We start from the raw sequence: 16,174 nt of genomic DNA, 5'->3' as shown, positions 1-16,174 counted from the left end.
GTCTGTACAGGGACCATTTGGGTGCTGGTCAGTCTTCCCTTTTTCCATTAGCTGTTAGTGATATATGTTCAGAACAGTCACGGGTTGTGCATATGTAACATGCATGATAATATACCTCCTGACCCGTTTCCCCCCACAGATTTAAATGGATCCTGTCACCACTTTTTTTCCCTATAAGCTGCGGCCAGCACCAGTGGGATCTTATATACAGCATTCTACCATGCTGTATAGAAGAGCCCAGGCTGCTGTGTAGAACATAAACACTTTATAATACTTGCCTAAACCGGTTGCTGTGGTGGATGTGGCTCAGATAGGCGTCTTCATCCTCCGGTGCCAGCGCCACCTCTTTCAGCCATCTTCGTCCTCCATCTTCTGAAACCGCGGTGCATGACGTGTCCGACATTATACACACTCGCCGGCATTCAGGTCCTGAGCAGGCGCACTTTGATCTGCCCTGAGCAGGGCAAATCAAAGTATCGTAGCGCGTATGCATGGGACTGGCAAGTGTGTGCATGACGCGTCTACGTCATACACAGGCTTCAGAAAGCGGACGAAGATGGCCGAAAGAGGAGGCCCTGATACCAGAGGACGAAGATTCCCATCTGAGCCACATCCACCGCAGAGCGACCGTTAGGTGAGTATTATAAAGTGTTTTTTATGTTCTACATAGCGGCCTGGGTCCTTATATACAGCATGTTAGAATGCTGTATATAAGAGCCCGGTGGTGGTGGCCGCAGCTTATAGTCCAAAAAAGGGGTGACAGGTTCCCTTTAACAAACAGATACAGAGTGAGGGCTGTATTTGGATATGATACACGTGTTCTAGAAGTCCCAGGGTTTGCCTCCAAAAGTCCTCGATATGTCCACATTACCACATGACATGCATTAAATTGGCATTGTCTTGCCCACACCTGACACATTGTGCATTTGGTTTCAGCCTTATCTTAAGCCCGCTTTACACGCTACAATAAATCTTACAACGTGACCCCGCCGACACATCGTAAGTGACGCACATCCGGCATTGTAAGTATGATTGTAGCGTGTAACGGCTACGTGCGATTGCGATTGAACGGTATAATGTTCATCGCACGCACGTCGTTCAATCCTCATGAATTGAACGACAGGTTGTTCATCGTACCCGGGTTAGCACACACCTCAGTGTGTGACACCCTGGGAACAATGAACAGATCTTACCTGCGTCCTGCGGCTCCCGGCCGGCTCTGCGGAAGGAAGGAGGTGGGCGGGATGTTTACGTCCCGCTCATCTCCGCCCCTCGCTTCTATTGGCCGGCTGCCGCGTGACGTCGATGTGACGCCGAACGTCCCTCCCACTCCAGGAAGTGGACGTTCGCCGCCCACAGCGAGGTCGTATGGACGGGTAAGTACGTGTGACGGGGTCAATCGTTTGTGCGGCACGTTCAACAAATTGAACGTGACGCACATACGATGGAGGTGTTGCAAATCGCATACGATATCGTATGCGAAATTGCAACGTGTAAAGCAGGCTTTACACATGAAGCTAGGCGACCTGTACACCCTATGAATAAGGAACAGCTGAGAGAGCCTCTGACACTTCAAACCCACTATTTTAGGAATCTGCTCCAATGTGTTGGACCATTAATCCTCAGTTAATGGGCCTACTGTATGTCCCGCTCCCATTTATTTTTGACCATTATCAGATACTTATTCAAATGAGCAGGCAGCAGTCTCTTATATATTTCAGATATTAGGCCTCTAGGGGACTCTGATATAGCCAAAGTATTCGACATAGTTATGTGTCACATTCACAGGGCCCGACCTCCTCTGCTTCTCAAGTGCATGTCGTAGCTGCAGATATTGATAGAAAAAAGCATGTGAGAGGTGAAACTCAGTCCTCCTTTGTTCAAAACTCTTTAGAACATTATTTTGCAGAATATGGGACACCAGGCAGACCCCTCTATCTTCCCACCCTTTAAATCCTACAAGCTTCTGAATTTTCTGCAGATCTGGGTTCCGCCATTGTGGCCAATACTCCGCAGACCCACTAATCTTCAGAAGAAGTTTGCCCCTATCCCATACCTTGAAAATCATGGCTAGCGTTGGATGCTGATGTCCCACCTTCAGCCAACTCAGTGGGAATTTCCAATCCTAGCCTTTTCTCACCAGTTTACCACTTACATCGAATGCCCCCTCCTTTCCCCAACCTCTAAAGTGCTGCATCTGTGAAGCAATAAAATATAAATACGAGGTCGGTACTGCCAGCCCCCCCTCTTCCTTTCCTCTCTGTACTACCTCCAGTCGAATTCTAACATGCTTTTTCTTCCATATAAGTTACCTAAATAAGGTGTCAGTTTTGGTAAAGAAGTCCATATTAATCCACACTGGAGAATTATGTATAAGGTCGAACAGCTGTGACATCATCACCATTTTCGTTAAATTCAGTTCTGCCAATGTTTGATAGTGGAAGTCGGCAACAAGTATTAACCTTTGATCTAAATTGCACCAGCAGGGTGTCAAGGTTAAGGGCCCGGAATTCATGTGGATTTGGGATAACATTTACCCCCAGATATTTGAACTCTCGATCTATGGGGACTGGTACCTACAAGGCAGAAAAGCCCACCGGAAGAGGGTCCACCGGCATCAGGGCCAATTTAGTCCAGTTAATCTTTAGGCCCGATCTCCGCCCAAATTCCCAAATAATGTCGATCACCAGCAAGATTGAGGAGTGTACCCTATCGAAATATAAAAGAAGGCTATCGACATACAAAGATATATTTGTTGAATGTGCAGGGAGCCGGCTTCTGCGGACGCTGGTAACGAAGGTAAATATCGGGTAACCAAGGAAAGGCTGCTTGGTTACCCGATATTTACCTTCGTTACCAGCGTCCACCGCTCTCAGGCTGCCAGTGCCGGCACCCTGCACACGTAGCCGGAGTACACATCGGGTAAATAAGCAAAGCGGTTTGCTTATTAACCCGATGTGTACTCTGGCTACGAGTGCAGGGAGCCAGCGCTAAGCAGTGTGTGCTGGAAACCAAGGTAAACATCGGGTAACCAGTGAAGCATTTTGCTTGGTTACCCGATTATTTACCTTAGTTACCAAGTGCAGCATCGCTTCCACGCGTCGCTGGGGGCTGGTCACTGGTCGCTGGTGAGATCTACCTGTTTGACAGCTCACCAGCGACCATGTAACGACGCAGCAGCGATCCTGATAAGGTCAGGTCGTCGTCGTGATCGCTGCTGCGTCGCTACGTGTGACCCTAGATTTAGTTTAGGGAAAAAAAAAAAAAACAGTTTGCCCCTCCTCTGACCTCTTCCCACCACCCCCCCCCCGATTATCAGACCGCACCAATATCCTAGCCAAAGTTCTAATAACGCAGAAGAAAAGAATTAGTGCAATTGTCAAGTTACAGAACAAAGCCCAACATTGCTGATTTTTGAGAGAAGTGCTCGGGCTTCCGAATATGAATCCGAATGGGCAAGGCTCGTGCCAAATTTGAAATTGGTGAACCTTTCTCTAACAATTTTCCTCACCTCTACGTAACTGTCTTCAACACAGAAGTGGAAAACTAAAATAGAAAAGCCTAGTATTGTAACAGCGAGTCCTACTGATCCTTGTTGTGAGATTGTGATTTGTTTTGCGGTCAAATATTTTTAATCAGTTAATATTTTTTTTTATTTGTTTTATAAAACTCTTCTTTGTAATGTCAGACAATATCAATATAATTACTGAGGTTATATTATTAAAATATATTATTTGTTTCATTTTTTGCAGATGATTGTACCAGGAGCTCAGAGGGACATCTGCTATCTTCACACTTTAATGTTGACGATTGTAGTATCATTCAGTATGCAGATGAAGAGATTTCCAATATTGAAGATATACTCTCAGTCTCTCATATCCAAAATGTATCATCTTCTCCTTTTAAGCAGATCCTAATTCCTGATTCATCACAGACCGTAAAGCAAAATAGAAATTACAGACTGGGTGTTGAATATCAATTATCAGGGCAGGCGCCATTTTCATGTTTAGAATGTGGGAAATGTTTTACTACGAAACAAAATCTTGCTAGACATATGAGAATTCACACAGGGGAGAAGCCATTTTCATGTTCAGAATGTGGGAAATGTTTTTGCCAGAAACAACATCTTATTCATCATCAGAGAATTCACACAGGGGAGAAGCCATTTTCATGTTCAGAATGTGGGAAATGTTTTACTCTGAAAAGACTGCTTGTTATTCATCAGAGAATTCACACAGGGGAGAAGCCATTTTCATGTTCAGAATGTGGGAAATGTTTTACTCTGAAAAGACAGCTTGTTATTCATCAGAGAATTCACACAGGAGAGAAGCCATTTTCATGTTCACAATGTGGGAAAGGTTTGGAACAGAAACATGATCTTACAAGACATCAAATGATTCACACAGGAGCAAACCATTTTCATGTTCAGAATGTGAAAAATGTTTTAACATGAAACATGTTCTTATTAGACATCAAAGAATTCACACAGGAGAGAAGACCTCTTTAGGCTTGGAATGTGGTAAATGTTTTCATCAGAAACATGTTCATCAAATGATTCACACAGGGTTGAAGCCATTGTTATGTTTTGCTTAATATACTAAACAGAGTATATAGACAAGACAGAATGGAATCACAGCTGATTTCTTACAGTGAAGTAAAACATTTCCCTGCCTGTGTAGAAATGCAGGGAAATGTTTTATTTCAGGGAAATCTGCATCTGCAATCCCATGCTGTCCTGTCTGTATATACTTTTTTTTTCTTTTCCCCTCCCGTACCCTGGAGATCAGACACTGCCATTACACAGTACAAACAGGGGCACATAGACTGGAGATCAAAATTAGAGAACCATGTAGGACCACTTGCTTTTTACAGAAATAATGTAATCTACATTGATCAAGATTTGAAGGGTTGTTTTTTGTTTTTTGTTTTTTTTTTTGCTGTAAGGGATACACCATGGCACTAGAACAGAGTTTTATAACTGATCCAAAGTTTATTAACATTAAACCTTTATTTTGCCCAAAACGTGTTGATCAGAATTAGAGAACAGCAATGACTGTAGCACAGAGAAAGATAACTAAATACTACAGGACATCACTAGTCTCTCACTCTGCTCTGGGGGGATTTTGGTCCACTCTTCTTCCAGTCTTCCACAGTTCTTTGACTGTTGTGGTTTCTTGGCCATAAATTTGTCACCAACGATTTTCTAGAGGTTCTCTATTGGGTTTAGGTGATCAGGATTCTGGGCTGTGGCCTTTTTCATTGTTTTTAGGAACTGCTTTCCCTGTTTTGCTATGTGATGGGGGCATTGTCCTGCATAAAAATTGCTTGCTGATTTGAATTGTGTACTCAAGTAAGGAACCAGGTGTTGTTGAAGAAGGTTCTGATCCACATTTGCAGTCACTTTGCCATCCAGCTGTATGAGAATTTCAACTCCTGCTGCAGAAAACATTCCCAAAACCATTACTCTTCCTCCACCACCTTTCACTGACTTCTTAACACACTTTGGGTTCAGTTTTTCCCCAGTTTGTCATAATGTTTCCCATCAGACCCAAATAAATTAAACTTGCTTTCATCACAAAAATGAACTGTGGACACTTTTTTCCTCTGTCCACACAACATGCTCATCACCAAAGGTGAGTCTAGCCTTGTGATGCTTTCTGCTAATAAGATGTTTGGTCACTGCAGAGTGGACTTTCAGTCCAAATGCTCTTAAACGTCATGACACTGTATGATGAGACATATCCTTACCCTGTTCAGTGCTGAACTGGTGAGCCATTCCAGCTACAGTGTAGAAACGATTACCTATAGAGATTCACCACATTATCCTGTCCTCTTGCATTTGTCTTTCGAGGTTGACCAGCCTTCTTGGGGGACTTAAAAGAGTTTGTGATGTTGTAAAAAAGAAATATTCTCGAAATCACAAACTTGGAACGACCAACTTCAATTGCTATGGCTGATTGGGTCACCCCTTTGGACTTCCTCTGGACAACCTGCCGCCGGAGAGGGTCAGTGACTTTGGAACAGCACATCATTTTTGCAAAGTCAGTGCAAACAGGAAAGTCAGGAGCCAGTTACATAGGGTTTGTCAGATAATTAAGGAAGTTAGCACCAATAGCATGCAGGAATCTGAAAGTGTTCTCTATTTTGATCCGTGTCTTTTTAATTTATCTCATTTACCTTTTTATTATTTGCTTTACAATAAATTCAATTTATGAAATAAGCAGCAAATACTACAAGTTTCCTCATGTTAGGATATAATCATGTAGGACGACCAACGACCGCAACATTTAGGAAATTGTGTGTTCTCTAATTTTGATCTTCTCAGCACAGGAACAATTTTTTGAAAAACATCCAATTGTGGAACTTATTTTTATTCCAAGATCTATTGATTAATGTGCATTTTGTTTGTATGGCAACCCCTTTAAGACTTATCATTCATGATAATTGTGTTATGTAATAAATAATTTCGAACTCCTTGATTATGCAATGGAAATGGATATAGTTTCTACTAGATCTGTAAATGATGAATAAACAATTATTTGTACACAATAACAGTTACATGTAAATTCTTGACTGCCTTCAATGTGAGATCATTTATGGTGATCTTATAATTAATCACTTTTATAATTATCTGCTTGTCTCAATGGGCTATAAGGCACATAAAGGGGATAAGGATCATTGGGCTCAGACAGTGGAGAAGCCATATGCATGCCCACAATGTGGAAAATGTTTTAGAAATAAGATTGTTAAACATCTGAGAATTCACACTGGGGAGAAGCCATATTTATGATCCAAATGTATAAGGTGTAAGATTGTGGCTCGGGTACCTGTAGTCAGGTCCGCCATCAGGGCATTACTACTGTGCCTGGTGTAGGGGGCCCGGTGAAGAGAGGGGGCCCGGACAGGCCCGGGGTAATTACTTAGCTTCGTTAAGCCCTGGGCAGGCCAGGCACCCCTCTTCACCGGGCCCCAGCCGCAGCAGAGGGGCACGGCCGTGTCATTTCAGCCACTGCACGCACGGCTAAATTGCAGGCGAAGCCCTTCTAGGGCATCACATGCAAATTAGCCATGTGGCTGGAAGAAAGGCAAGTGGAGCAGGGAGGCGGCGCGTCATCCCGCAGCCCAATGTGATGAGGTCATCACTCTGCGCCTCATCACAGTGCTGCGGGCAACGCGGAGGTAGGGGGGACGCGGCAGCCAGCGGAAATAGCTGGACAGGTAAGTGCTGTAAGCTGAAGACGATCGGCCGGGAAGGGGGGGGGGCGCAGATCTCTGCCCGCAGGGGGGCGCCGTTGATCTCTGCCCGGGGGGGAGGCACCGCTGATATCATCCCTCTGATCTCTGTCCAGGGGGGGCGCCGCTGATCTCTGCCCGGGGGGAGGGGTGCGCTGATCCCTGGTCTCTGATCTCTGTCTGGGGGGGGGGGGGCGCCACTGATCTCTGCCCAGGGGGAGGGGTGCGCTGATGCTGATCCCTGGTCTCTGATGTCTGCCCGGGGTGGCGCCGTTGATCCCAATGTGCTGATCTCTGCTCGGGTGGGGGACGCGCCGCTGATCCCTGCCCACTGATCTCTGCCAGGTGGGGGCACTGATACCAACCCGCTGATCTCTGCCCGGGGCCGACCGCAGGCCCGCCGACCTCAGCCCCTGTCTTGCTTCAGCTAGATCAGGGGTGGGGAACCTTCGGTCCCTGGTCTCATGCCTTCCTGCTGTGAGCCTCCTGCCTTCCTGCTGTGAGCCTCCTGCCTTTCTGCTGTGAGCCTCCTGCCTTCCTGCTGTGAGCCTCCTGCCTCCCAGTGTTGAGTCTCCTACCTCCCGGCGTTGTGAGCCTCCTGCCTCCCGGTGCTGTAAGCCTCTTGCCTCTCTGCTGTGATCCTCCTGCCTTCCGGTGCTGTGAGACTCCTGCTTCTCTGCTGTGAGCCTCCTACCTCTCAGTGCTTTGAGACACTCTCCTTCGAGTGCTGTGTGCCACACCCCCCAGTGCTCTGTGCTCCCTCAGACCTGTTCATGTCCTCCAGTCCTGTTTGTGCCCCTCTAGTGTTGTCCGTGCTACCGCCAGTGCTGGCCGTGCCCAGCAGTACTGTCCGAGCCGCAGCCCCTCCTGTGATGTGTATATGCCCACAGTCTCTCCTGCTGTGATGTGTGTATATGTCTCCAGCCCCTCCTGTGATGTAGATACATGTCCCCAGCTCCATCTGCTGTGATGTGTGTATATGTCCCCAACCCCTCCTGTGATGTGTGTGTATATATATATGCCCCCAGCCCCTCCTGTGATGTATGTGCCTTCAGCGTCTCCTACATGATGTATATGATTTACCAATCTGTTGACTGCGCTCCAGACCGAGACAAAGCTGGAAAGGAGTTGTGAGAAGCCACATCAATATGTGTGTGTATATATAACTGTCTCTCTTCGAGTTGCTGTCTCTCTGTGTGTCTGTCTCTGTCTGTCTGTCTGTCTCTGTCTGTATCAGTTTCTCTGTATCAGTCTCTCTGTCTTTCCTTCTCTGTGTCTATCAGTCTATTTCCAGGTCTGTCTATTTCCAGGTCTGTCTATTTCCAGGTCTGTCTCTTTCCCAGGTCTGTCTCTTTCCCAGGTCTGTCTCTTTCCCAGGTCTGTCTCTTTCCCAGGTCTGTCTCTTTCCCAGGTCTGTCTCTTTCCCAGGTCTGTCTCTTTCCCAGGTCTGTCTCTTTCTCAGGTCTGTCTCAGAAGGCAAAGAGATAGTACAGCTAGTGTATGTATGTATGTATGTATGTATGTATATATTATATATATATACACACATGTTTTTCCTAGAGTTAGACTGTAGGAGGTTTAAGGGGTGGAGGCGGAGCTGGGGTGGAGCCTGGGGGGCTTGAAAATTTTGCCAGTATGGAGCCCTGAAATTCCTAGTGGCGGCCCTGCCTGTTGTACTACAAAACCTATTATCGCAGGTCTGCCTATCTACATAACTCCACCCATGGGTGTGTTTCATATGTTATAATGGTGTCTGTTTGTTTCACACATGCTCAGTGTGTGGAGATTGTTATACCTGTAAAACTCATACCGATGTCCTCGTGCTGTGCTGCACCCCTACCCCAGCAGGGACATCGGTTCTCTCACCATGTCTTGCGGTGGCTGCCCTTTCCCAGGCCATGTGGCCGTCTCCCAGAGCTTGTGTACACCTCACAGGCTTTCTGGTTCTGTCTGAAGGGGGTGTGTGGCCACGCCCCTTTTCCTAAAAGGCCAGCGTACACTGACTCGGATGTGCCTCACAGGTTAGCTGAGAGGTTGCAGGTATTTAAGCCACCTTCTCTGTAAGGGAGGTGCCTGGGCAATGAGTTATCTCCGTTGCTAGTTCTCTTCTCAGGTCCCTTTGGGCTACTGTCATTGTGCTGAGTGCTGCTGACATTTATCTGTTTCAGTGCTGTGCCAGTTTGCTGATCTTCTGATCCCACTACCATCCATGCAGGCCGGCTACCACGATACCCGCCACTGCAAGTAGCGAGGCCGGTCACTGCTGCCATATCTATCCATCCATGTATTCATCCTGGATGTATCCAGTACTCTGCCTGCTGCTACTACCTAAGACTGTACTGTGTCTGTGCCGCCAGCTGCCAGGGTACTGTAGATTCCTTGGGGCTGCTGGCTAATTACCAACGTGTACTTGCTGCCAACTTCGGTACAGTGGACCCACTAGTACAGTGCTCACCCAGCGAGCCTAACAGAACCTCTTAGAGAAAAACAGGATTACCTTGTCCTGACTGGGTAAGGTATCTGTGGAGACTGCTACACCTCTACTTGGATACTTCTGGGGGAGAAGTTGTATCTGTCACGCTCCCCGGGTCCTCACCTCCGTTCCCCGGCTCACCTGCCACGCTCTCCGCTCCCCAGTCACCGGATTCCGTCCGTCCCAGGGCTCCGGGCCCCCGATCCCGGCGCCCGACAGCTTCCCTCGACCTGGCCGGCTCCCCTGCGTCCTCCTCGCAGCCTCCTTCCCTGGCTTCTGGCACCCGGGCGGCGCGCATGCGCATTAGGGCGCGCGCGCGGTCACTGACCCTTTCTTAAAGGGCCAGCGTCCATTAACAGGAAATGAGGTTGCACAGGTACAGGGTATATAGGGGGTCATTGTCCAAGGGGGCGGGGCCTGATCTTCGTGTTCCCTGAGCTAGGAGTCAGGTCTCTTGGTGTTTATGTGCCTGTACTCACCTATCTGTCTTTGTAGAGCCGTACCTGCCTCGCCATCCAGTCTGCCGTGTCCTGATCCCCGCACGCTGTCCGTCTGCCATCTGACAGTCCGTACCATCCCGGATCCCTGCGGTGACCCGTCATCTTGCTCCAGAGGTTCCGGACCCCGCCTGATATCACCTCGGCCTCCGAACCTGAGCTACGTCACCAAGACCACCTTCTGTGACTCCGTGGTCCCTGGGACTCCTCCGCTGCCTTCTCTTGCACGGACTGTTCTACTGCCCATCAGTGCTTCAGCTGCCGGACTCCCTACCACCATCTCAGAGAGTTCGGTCCAGTGGATCCACCTCCTGGGTCTGCCCGACCGCCCGGCCGTGACAGTAAGATCAGGCCATGGATCCCGCTGCAGCACTAATGGCTCTGCAAGAGGAACTCCAACGCCAGCGTGAAGTCCAGACCCGCATGCTGCAATTCATGACCTCCGTGGACACCCGCCTGTACACATTACAAGCATCAATGACGCCTGCGGCACCCAGGTCCCCCGCCAGGCAAGCCATGGCCCCCGCACCAGTGGCAACCTCGTCAGATGCTTCCCGACTCCGTTTGGCGTCACCTCCTCGTTATGCTGGAGATCCCAAGACCTGCAGGGGCTTCATAAATCAATGTTCCCTTCATTTCACGCAGCTGCCACATCTGTTCGCCTCCGACCAAGCCAAGGTCGCCTTTATAATGTCCCACCTAGAGGGCGAGGCGCTGGCGTGGATGAACCCCTTGTGGGAGAAGGAGGACCCCATGACCAAGGATCTTCAACAGTTCCTGCAGGCATTCCGCAGCACCTTTGACGAGCCGGGACGCGCTTCTGCCTCTGCTTCATCACTCCTCCGCCTACGTCAAGGAACACTGACGGTGGGCCAATACGCCATCCGTTTTCGCACGTTGGCTTCAGAACTCGGGTGGAATAATGAGGCCCTAACAGCCGCCTTCTGGGAGGGACTCTCGAGTCGCATCAAGGATGAGTTGGCGGGTCGGGACGTGCCCTCCACCCTAGATGCCCTGATTGCCCTAGCAACTCGTGTGGACATACGTTTTCAGGAGCGCTCCAAAGAGCTATCTCGTGAGAGACGCCCGTTACGGCATTCATCTCCTCCTCAGAAGCCCTCCGTACCTCAGTCATCAACAGCTGGGAGTCCCGTCCACGAGCCCATGCAGATTGACCGAGTGCGTCAGTCTGCACAACGTAGAGCAGAGCGGCTTGCCCAAGGTCTCTGCTTTTACTGCGGTGAGGGCACACACCTCCTCCGTTCCTGTCCGGAAAGGCCGGGAAACTCCAAAGCCTAGGGTTGGTAGGAGAGGCCACCCTAGGTGCTGGGACTCTCTCTGATCCGGTCACATGGACCGTGCAAGTGACAACGGGAGAGACGCGGTTCACGGCTGAGGCCTATCTTGATTCCGGGGCAGCAGGCAATTTCATCCAGCAAGCCACCGTGGACAAATACCAGGTGCCTGTTATCCCACTCAACAAGCCCCTGGTGATTGCCTCTGTGGATGGGAGACCCCTTTCTGACACCATCTCCTGGACCACCAGGCCGGTTGAACTGCGCATCGGTGCTCTTCACACCGAGAACATCGCCTTCTACGTCCTTCCGCACATGTCCCATCAGATCCTGCTGGGCCTTCCATGGTTACGGACTCACGAACCATCAGTCAGCTGGGGCACTGGCGAAATCACCCGCTGGGGTGCTTCGTGTCATGAGAGATGCCTAAAATCCACACAACCCATCCGACGACCTCCGGTTCCTGAGAACCTACCGGGGCTGCCCTCGGCTTATTGGTCCTTTGCTGATGTCTTTGATAAAAAAGAATCCGAGGTACTGCCGCCACATCGCCCCTACGATTGTGCCATCGACCTGCTCCCTGGAACAACGCCACCACGAGGACGGATATATCCTTTATCTCCAGCCGAAACACGGGCTATGTCGACTTACATCTCAGAGAGCCTGGCTAGGGGATTCATTCGGAGATCCTCCTCTCCTGCTGGAGCAGGTTTCTTCTTTGTCAAGAAAAAAGAGGGCGATTTACGTCCCTGCATCGACTACCGGGGTCTGAATCAGATCACTGTTAAGAACAAGTACCCTCTGCCGCTCATCCCCGAATTGTTTGACCGGCTTAGAGGAGCTCGTCTGTTCACCAAGCTGGATCTTCGGGGTGCTTACAATCTGGTGCGCATCCGCTCTGGTGACGAATGGAAGACCGCGTTTAATATGCGCGATGGACATTATGAGTACTGCGTGATGCCCTTCGGCCTGTGTAACGCCCCTGCCGTCTTCCAAGAACTGGTGAACGACGTGTTCCGAGACCTCCTCTACACCTGTGTGGTAGTATATCTAGATGACATCCTTGTCTTCTCTCCGGACCTCCCAACCCACAGAGAGCACGTACAGCTGGTTCTACGACGACTAAGAGAGAACCGTCTGTACGCAAAGTATGAGAAGTGTGTCTTTGAGCAGTCTTCTCTCCCCTTTCTGGGGTACATCATCTCTGAGACTGGACTGCAGATGGATCCCAAGAAGGTCTCCGCCATTCTCAACTGGCCTCCCCCTTCTGGACTGAAGGCAATCCAACGCTTCCTGGGATTCGCCAACTACTACCGCCAATTCGTCCCTCACTTCTCTGCTCTGACTGCTCCACTTTCCGCTTTGACTAAGAAAGAGGCAAATCCAAAGGACTGGTCGCCTGCGGCCGACGCCGCGTTTGGCTCTTTGAAGCGGGCTTTTGCTTCCTCGCCTGTACTTCACCGTCCGGAGTTGAACCGCCAGTTCACCTTGGAGGTGGATGCCTCCTCCTCAGGAGCCGGAGCAGTGCTCATGCAGAAGTCCTCCTCCGGGAAGATGGTGACTTGCGGATTCTTCTCCAAGGGCTTCTCAGCGCCTGAACGCAACTATACCATCGGGGACCGAGAGCTCTTGGCAGTCAAACTGGCACTGGAGGAATGGCGCTACCTCCTGGAAGGTGCAGTGTATCCCGTGATCATCTACACGGACCACAAGAACCTAGAATACCTGCGGTCCGCTCAGCGACTGAACCCACGGCAAGCCAGGTGGTCCTTATTCTTTGCCAGGTTCGACTTTCAGCTTCACTTCCGACCCGCGGACAAGAATGTACGCGCTGATGCCTTGTCCAGGTCTTTCATGCCCATGGAGCAGGAGGAAGAGACTACCCAACCCATCATCTGTCCTAGCAACATCATTCCGGTGGCCCCTGTTACCCTAGCCCAGATACCGCCCGGGAAGACCTATGTCTCCGATACCGACAGGCAAAAAGTGTTACACTGGGGTCATGCCTCAAAAACAGCCGGGCATGCTGGTCAGAAGAGAACATGGGGTGCGATTGTACGCCATTACTGGTGGCCATCCCTTCGCACGGACGTCGCTGCTTTTGTCTCTGCCTGCTCCTCCTGTGCCAGGAACAAGACGCCCAAACACTTGCCCCATGGCCGTCTTCTGCCTTTACCGATACCCTCAGTCCCGTGGCAACACATAGCAATGGACTTTATTACGGACTTGCCATTATCCTCCGGGCACACAGTCATATGGGTCGTGGTTGATCGATTCTCCAAAATGGCCCACTTCGTTCCTATGGCCGGACTGCCCTCTGCTCAGGAACTCGCGGAAGCCTATATACATCACATCTTCCGCTTGCATGGCTTTCCATCCCACATAGTGTCCGACAGAGGAACTCAGTTCACCTCCCGCTTCTGGAGGGCTCTATGCAAACATCTGGGAGTGACTCTGGACTTTTCTTCTTCTTACCATCCTCAGTCTAACGGCCAAGTGGAGAGGGTCAATCAAATCGTGACCTCATACCTACGTCACTATGTCAACGCCCATCACGACGACTGGTCCTCGCTTCTGCCTTGGGCTGAATTCTCCCATAACCACCACGTCAGTGAGTCATCCTCCGAATCTCCCTTCCATGTTGTTTATGGACTCCAGCCCGCCGTCCCATTGCCTATATCCCCTTCATCGGATGTTCCGGCTGCTGATACTGCAGTTCGTGACTTTGCTACCATTTGGGACTCTGTCAAAGCGTCCCTTGGGCGCGCTTCCCAGCGGATGAAGAAACACGCTGACAAGAGACGTCTGGATCCTCCGTGTTTCTCTCCTGGTGACCTGGTCTGGCTTGCTTCCCAGTACATCCGATTGAAGATACCTTCCTACAAGCTGGGTCCTCGCTACATCGGGCCGTTTAAGGTCCTCAGCAAGATCAATGAGGTATCCTACAAGCTACAGCTCCCGGCCACGATGAGGATACCCAACTCCTTCCACGTCTCTCTGCTCAAGCCGGTTGTCCTTGGTCCCTTCTCCGCTGCTGCCAGTCCGGCCCCTCCTCCTATTGCCGATGATGACATCTATGCGGTAAGGGATATCGTGGCCATGAAGACCGTACGAGGTCGACAGTTCTTCCTGGTGGACTGGGAAGGGTATGGTCCTGAGGATAGGTCTTGGGAGCCCAGGGAGAACGTGGGCACTCCTCTTATCCGTGCCTTCATGTCCCGGTTGCGGGGAGGGGGGCGTGGGGGGGGGGGGTACTGTCACGCTCCCCGGGTCCTCACCTCCGTTCCCCGGCTCACCTGCCACGCTCTCCGCTCCCCAGTCACCGGATTCCGTCCGTCCCAGGGCTCCGGGCCCCCGATCCCGGCGCCCGACAGCTTCCCTGGACCTGGCCGGCTCCCCTGCGTCCTCCTCGCAGCCTCCTTCCCTGGCTTCTGGCACCCGGGCGGCGCGCATGCGCATTAGGGCGCGCGCGCGGTCACTGACCCTTTCTTAAAGGGCCAGCGTCCATTAACAGGAAATGAGGTTGCACAGGTACAGGGTATATAGGGGGTCATTGTCCAAGGGGGCGGGGCCTGATCTTCGTGTTCCCTGAGCTAGGAGTCAGGTCTCTTGGTGTTTATGTGCCTGTACTCACCTATCTGTCTTTGTAGAGCCGTACCTGCCTCGCCATCCAGTCTGCCGTGTCCTGATCCCCGCACGCTGTCCGTCTGCCATCTGACAGTCCGTACCATCCCGGATCCCTGCGGTGACCCGTCATCTTGCTCCAGAGGTTCCGGACCCCGCCTGATATCACCTCGGCCTCCGAACCTGAGCTACGTCACCAAGACCACCTTCTGTGACTCCGTGGTCCCTGGGACTCCTCCGCTGCCTTCTCTTGCACGGACTGTTCTACTGCCCATCAGTGCTTCAGCTGCCGGACTCCCTACCACCATCTCAGAGAGTTCGGTCCAGTGGATCCACCTCCTGGGTCTGCCCGACCGCCCGGCCGTGACAGTATCCGAACCTGTATAAGCGGACCTGCAAGTGAAAAGAACTTTGATACCATGTTTGTTCTTTAAAGCTGGAAGAGGACTTGTGTTATGGCCCTGCAGAGCAGTTTATGTGTTGCCAACTTGCTCTGCTGGACATTTTAAGTAAGTGTTCCTGTCGTTACCTCAAGGAGCAAGCTAAGTGAATAACCTCATCACATTTGGTGCTAGATTGCAGGCAACATTCCAGGAGGCACTTGTAGTGGCTGCAGGTGAGGCTGTGGATCCTGGTGGAGTTATACAGATCTGTGTGAGCGGAGCAGCGCATGCGCATGAGATGGAGGAGCTGTGGAGGCAGCTGGTGCAGCAAAATGGGATCGGCAGAAGGAGGTTCCCGGAGAGCCAGTGACAGCAGCAGGAGTTGCGGCATGGACAGTAGTCGCTGATATAGCATCTTGAAGAGGTGGTACTGGTTTGTGCAATCCATTCTGAGGCCAGAAGGTCTAGAGATTGGGCTGACCATGACAGGGTTTTGATGTGGTGGTCCTTCATCCACACATTAATTGACCTAGCTGTGTGGCATGGTGCATTGTCCTGCTGAAAAAAAACAGTCCTCAGAGTTGGAGAACATTGCCTGAGCAGAAGAAAGCAACTGTTTTTACAGGATAACCTTGTATGCGGCTTGGTTCCTACGTTCTTCGCAAAGTT

General features: G+C 50.6%; 1 protein-coding gene across 2 annotated transcripts in view; it reads left to right on the top strand.

Annotated features, from left to right (window-relative positions):
• Positions 1-16,174, top strand: part of LOC142257173 (uncharacterized) — a 117,642-nt gene that overhangs the window by 23,578 nt on the left and 77,890 nt on the right. Inside the window, exon 10 of one of the 2 annotated variants that reach the window (XM_075329306.1) lies at positions 3,753-6,584. The exons of the other annotated variant lie outside the window; for it this stretch is intronic. Coding sequence (XP_075185421.1) covers positions 3,753-4,453 — 701 coding nt within the window. The 3' untranslated portion in view covers positions 4,454-6,584. Of the gene's footprint in view, positions 1-3,752; positions 6,585-16,174 lie in introns of those variants that run through there. 2 annotated transcript variants of the gene reach the window in all.

This window comes from Anomaloglossus baeobatrachus, chromosome 1 (assembly GCF_048569485.1).
Source record: "Anomaloglossus baeobatrachus isolate aAnoBae1 chromosome 1, aAnoBae1.hap1, whole genome shotgun sequence".
NCBI lineage: Eukaryota > Metazoa > Chordata > Amphibia > Anura > Aromobatidae > Anomaloglossus > Anomaloglossus baeobatrachus.
The sequence above is the reverse complement of the archived record's forward strand: the minus strand, read 5'-3'. Positions and strand labels throughout refer to the sequence as shown.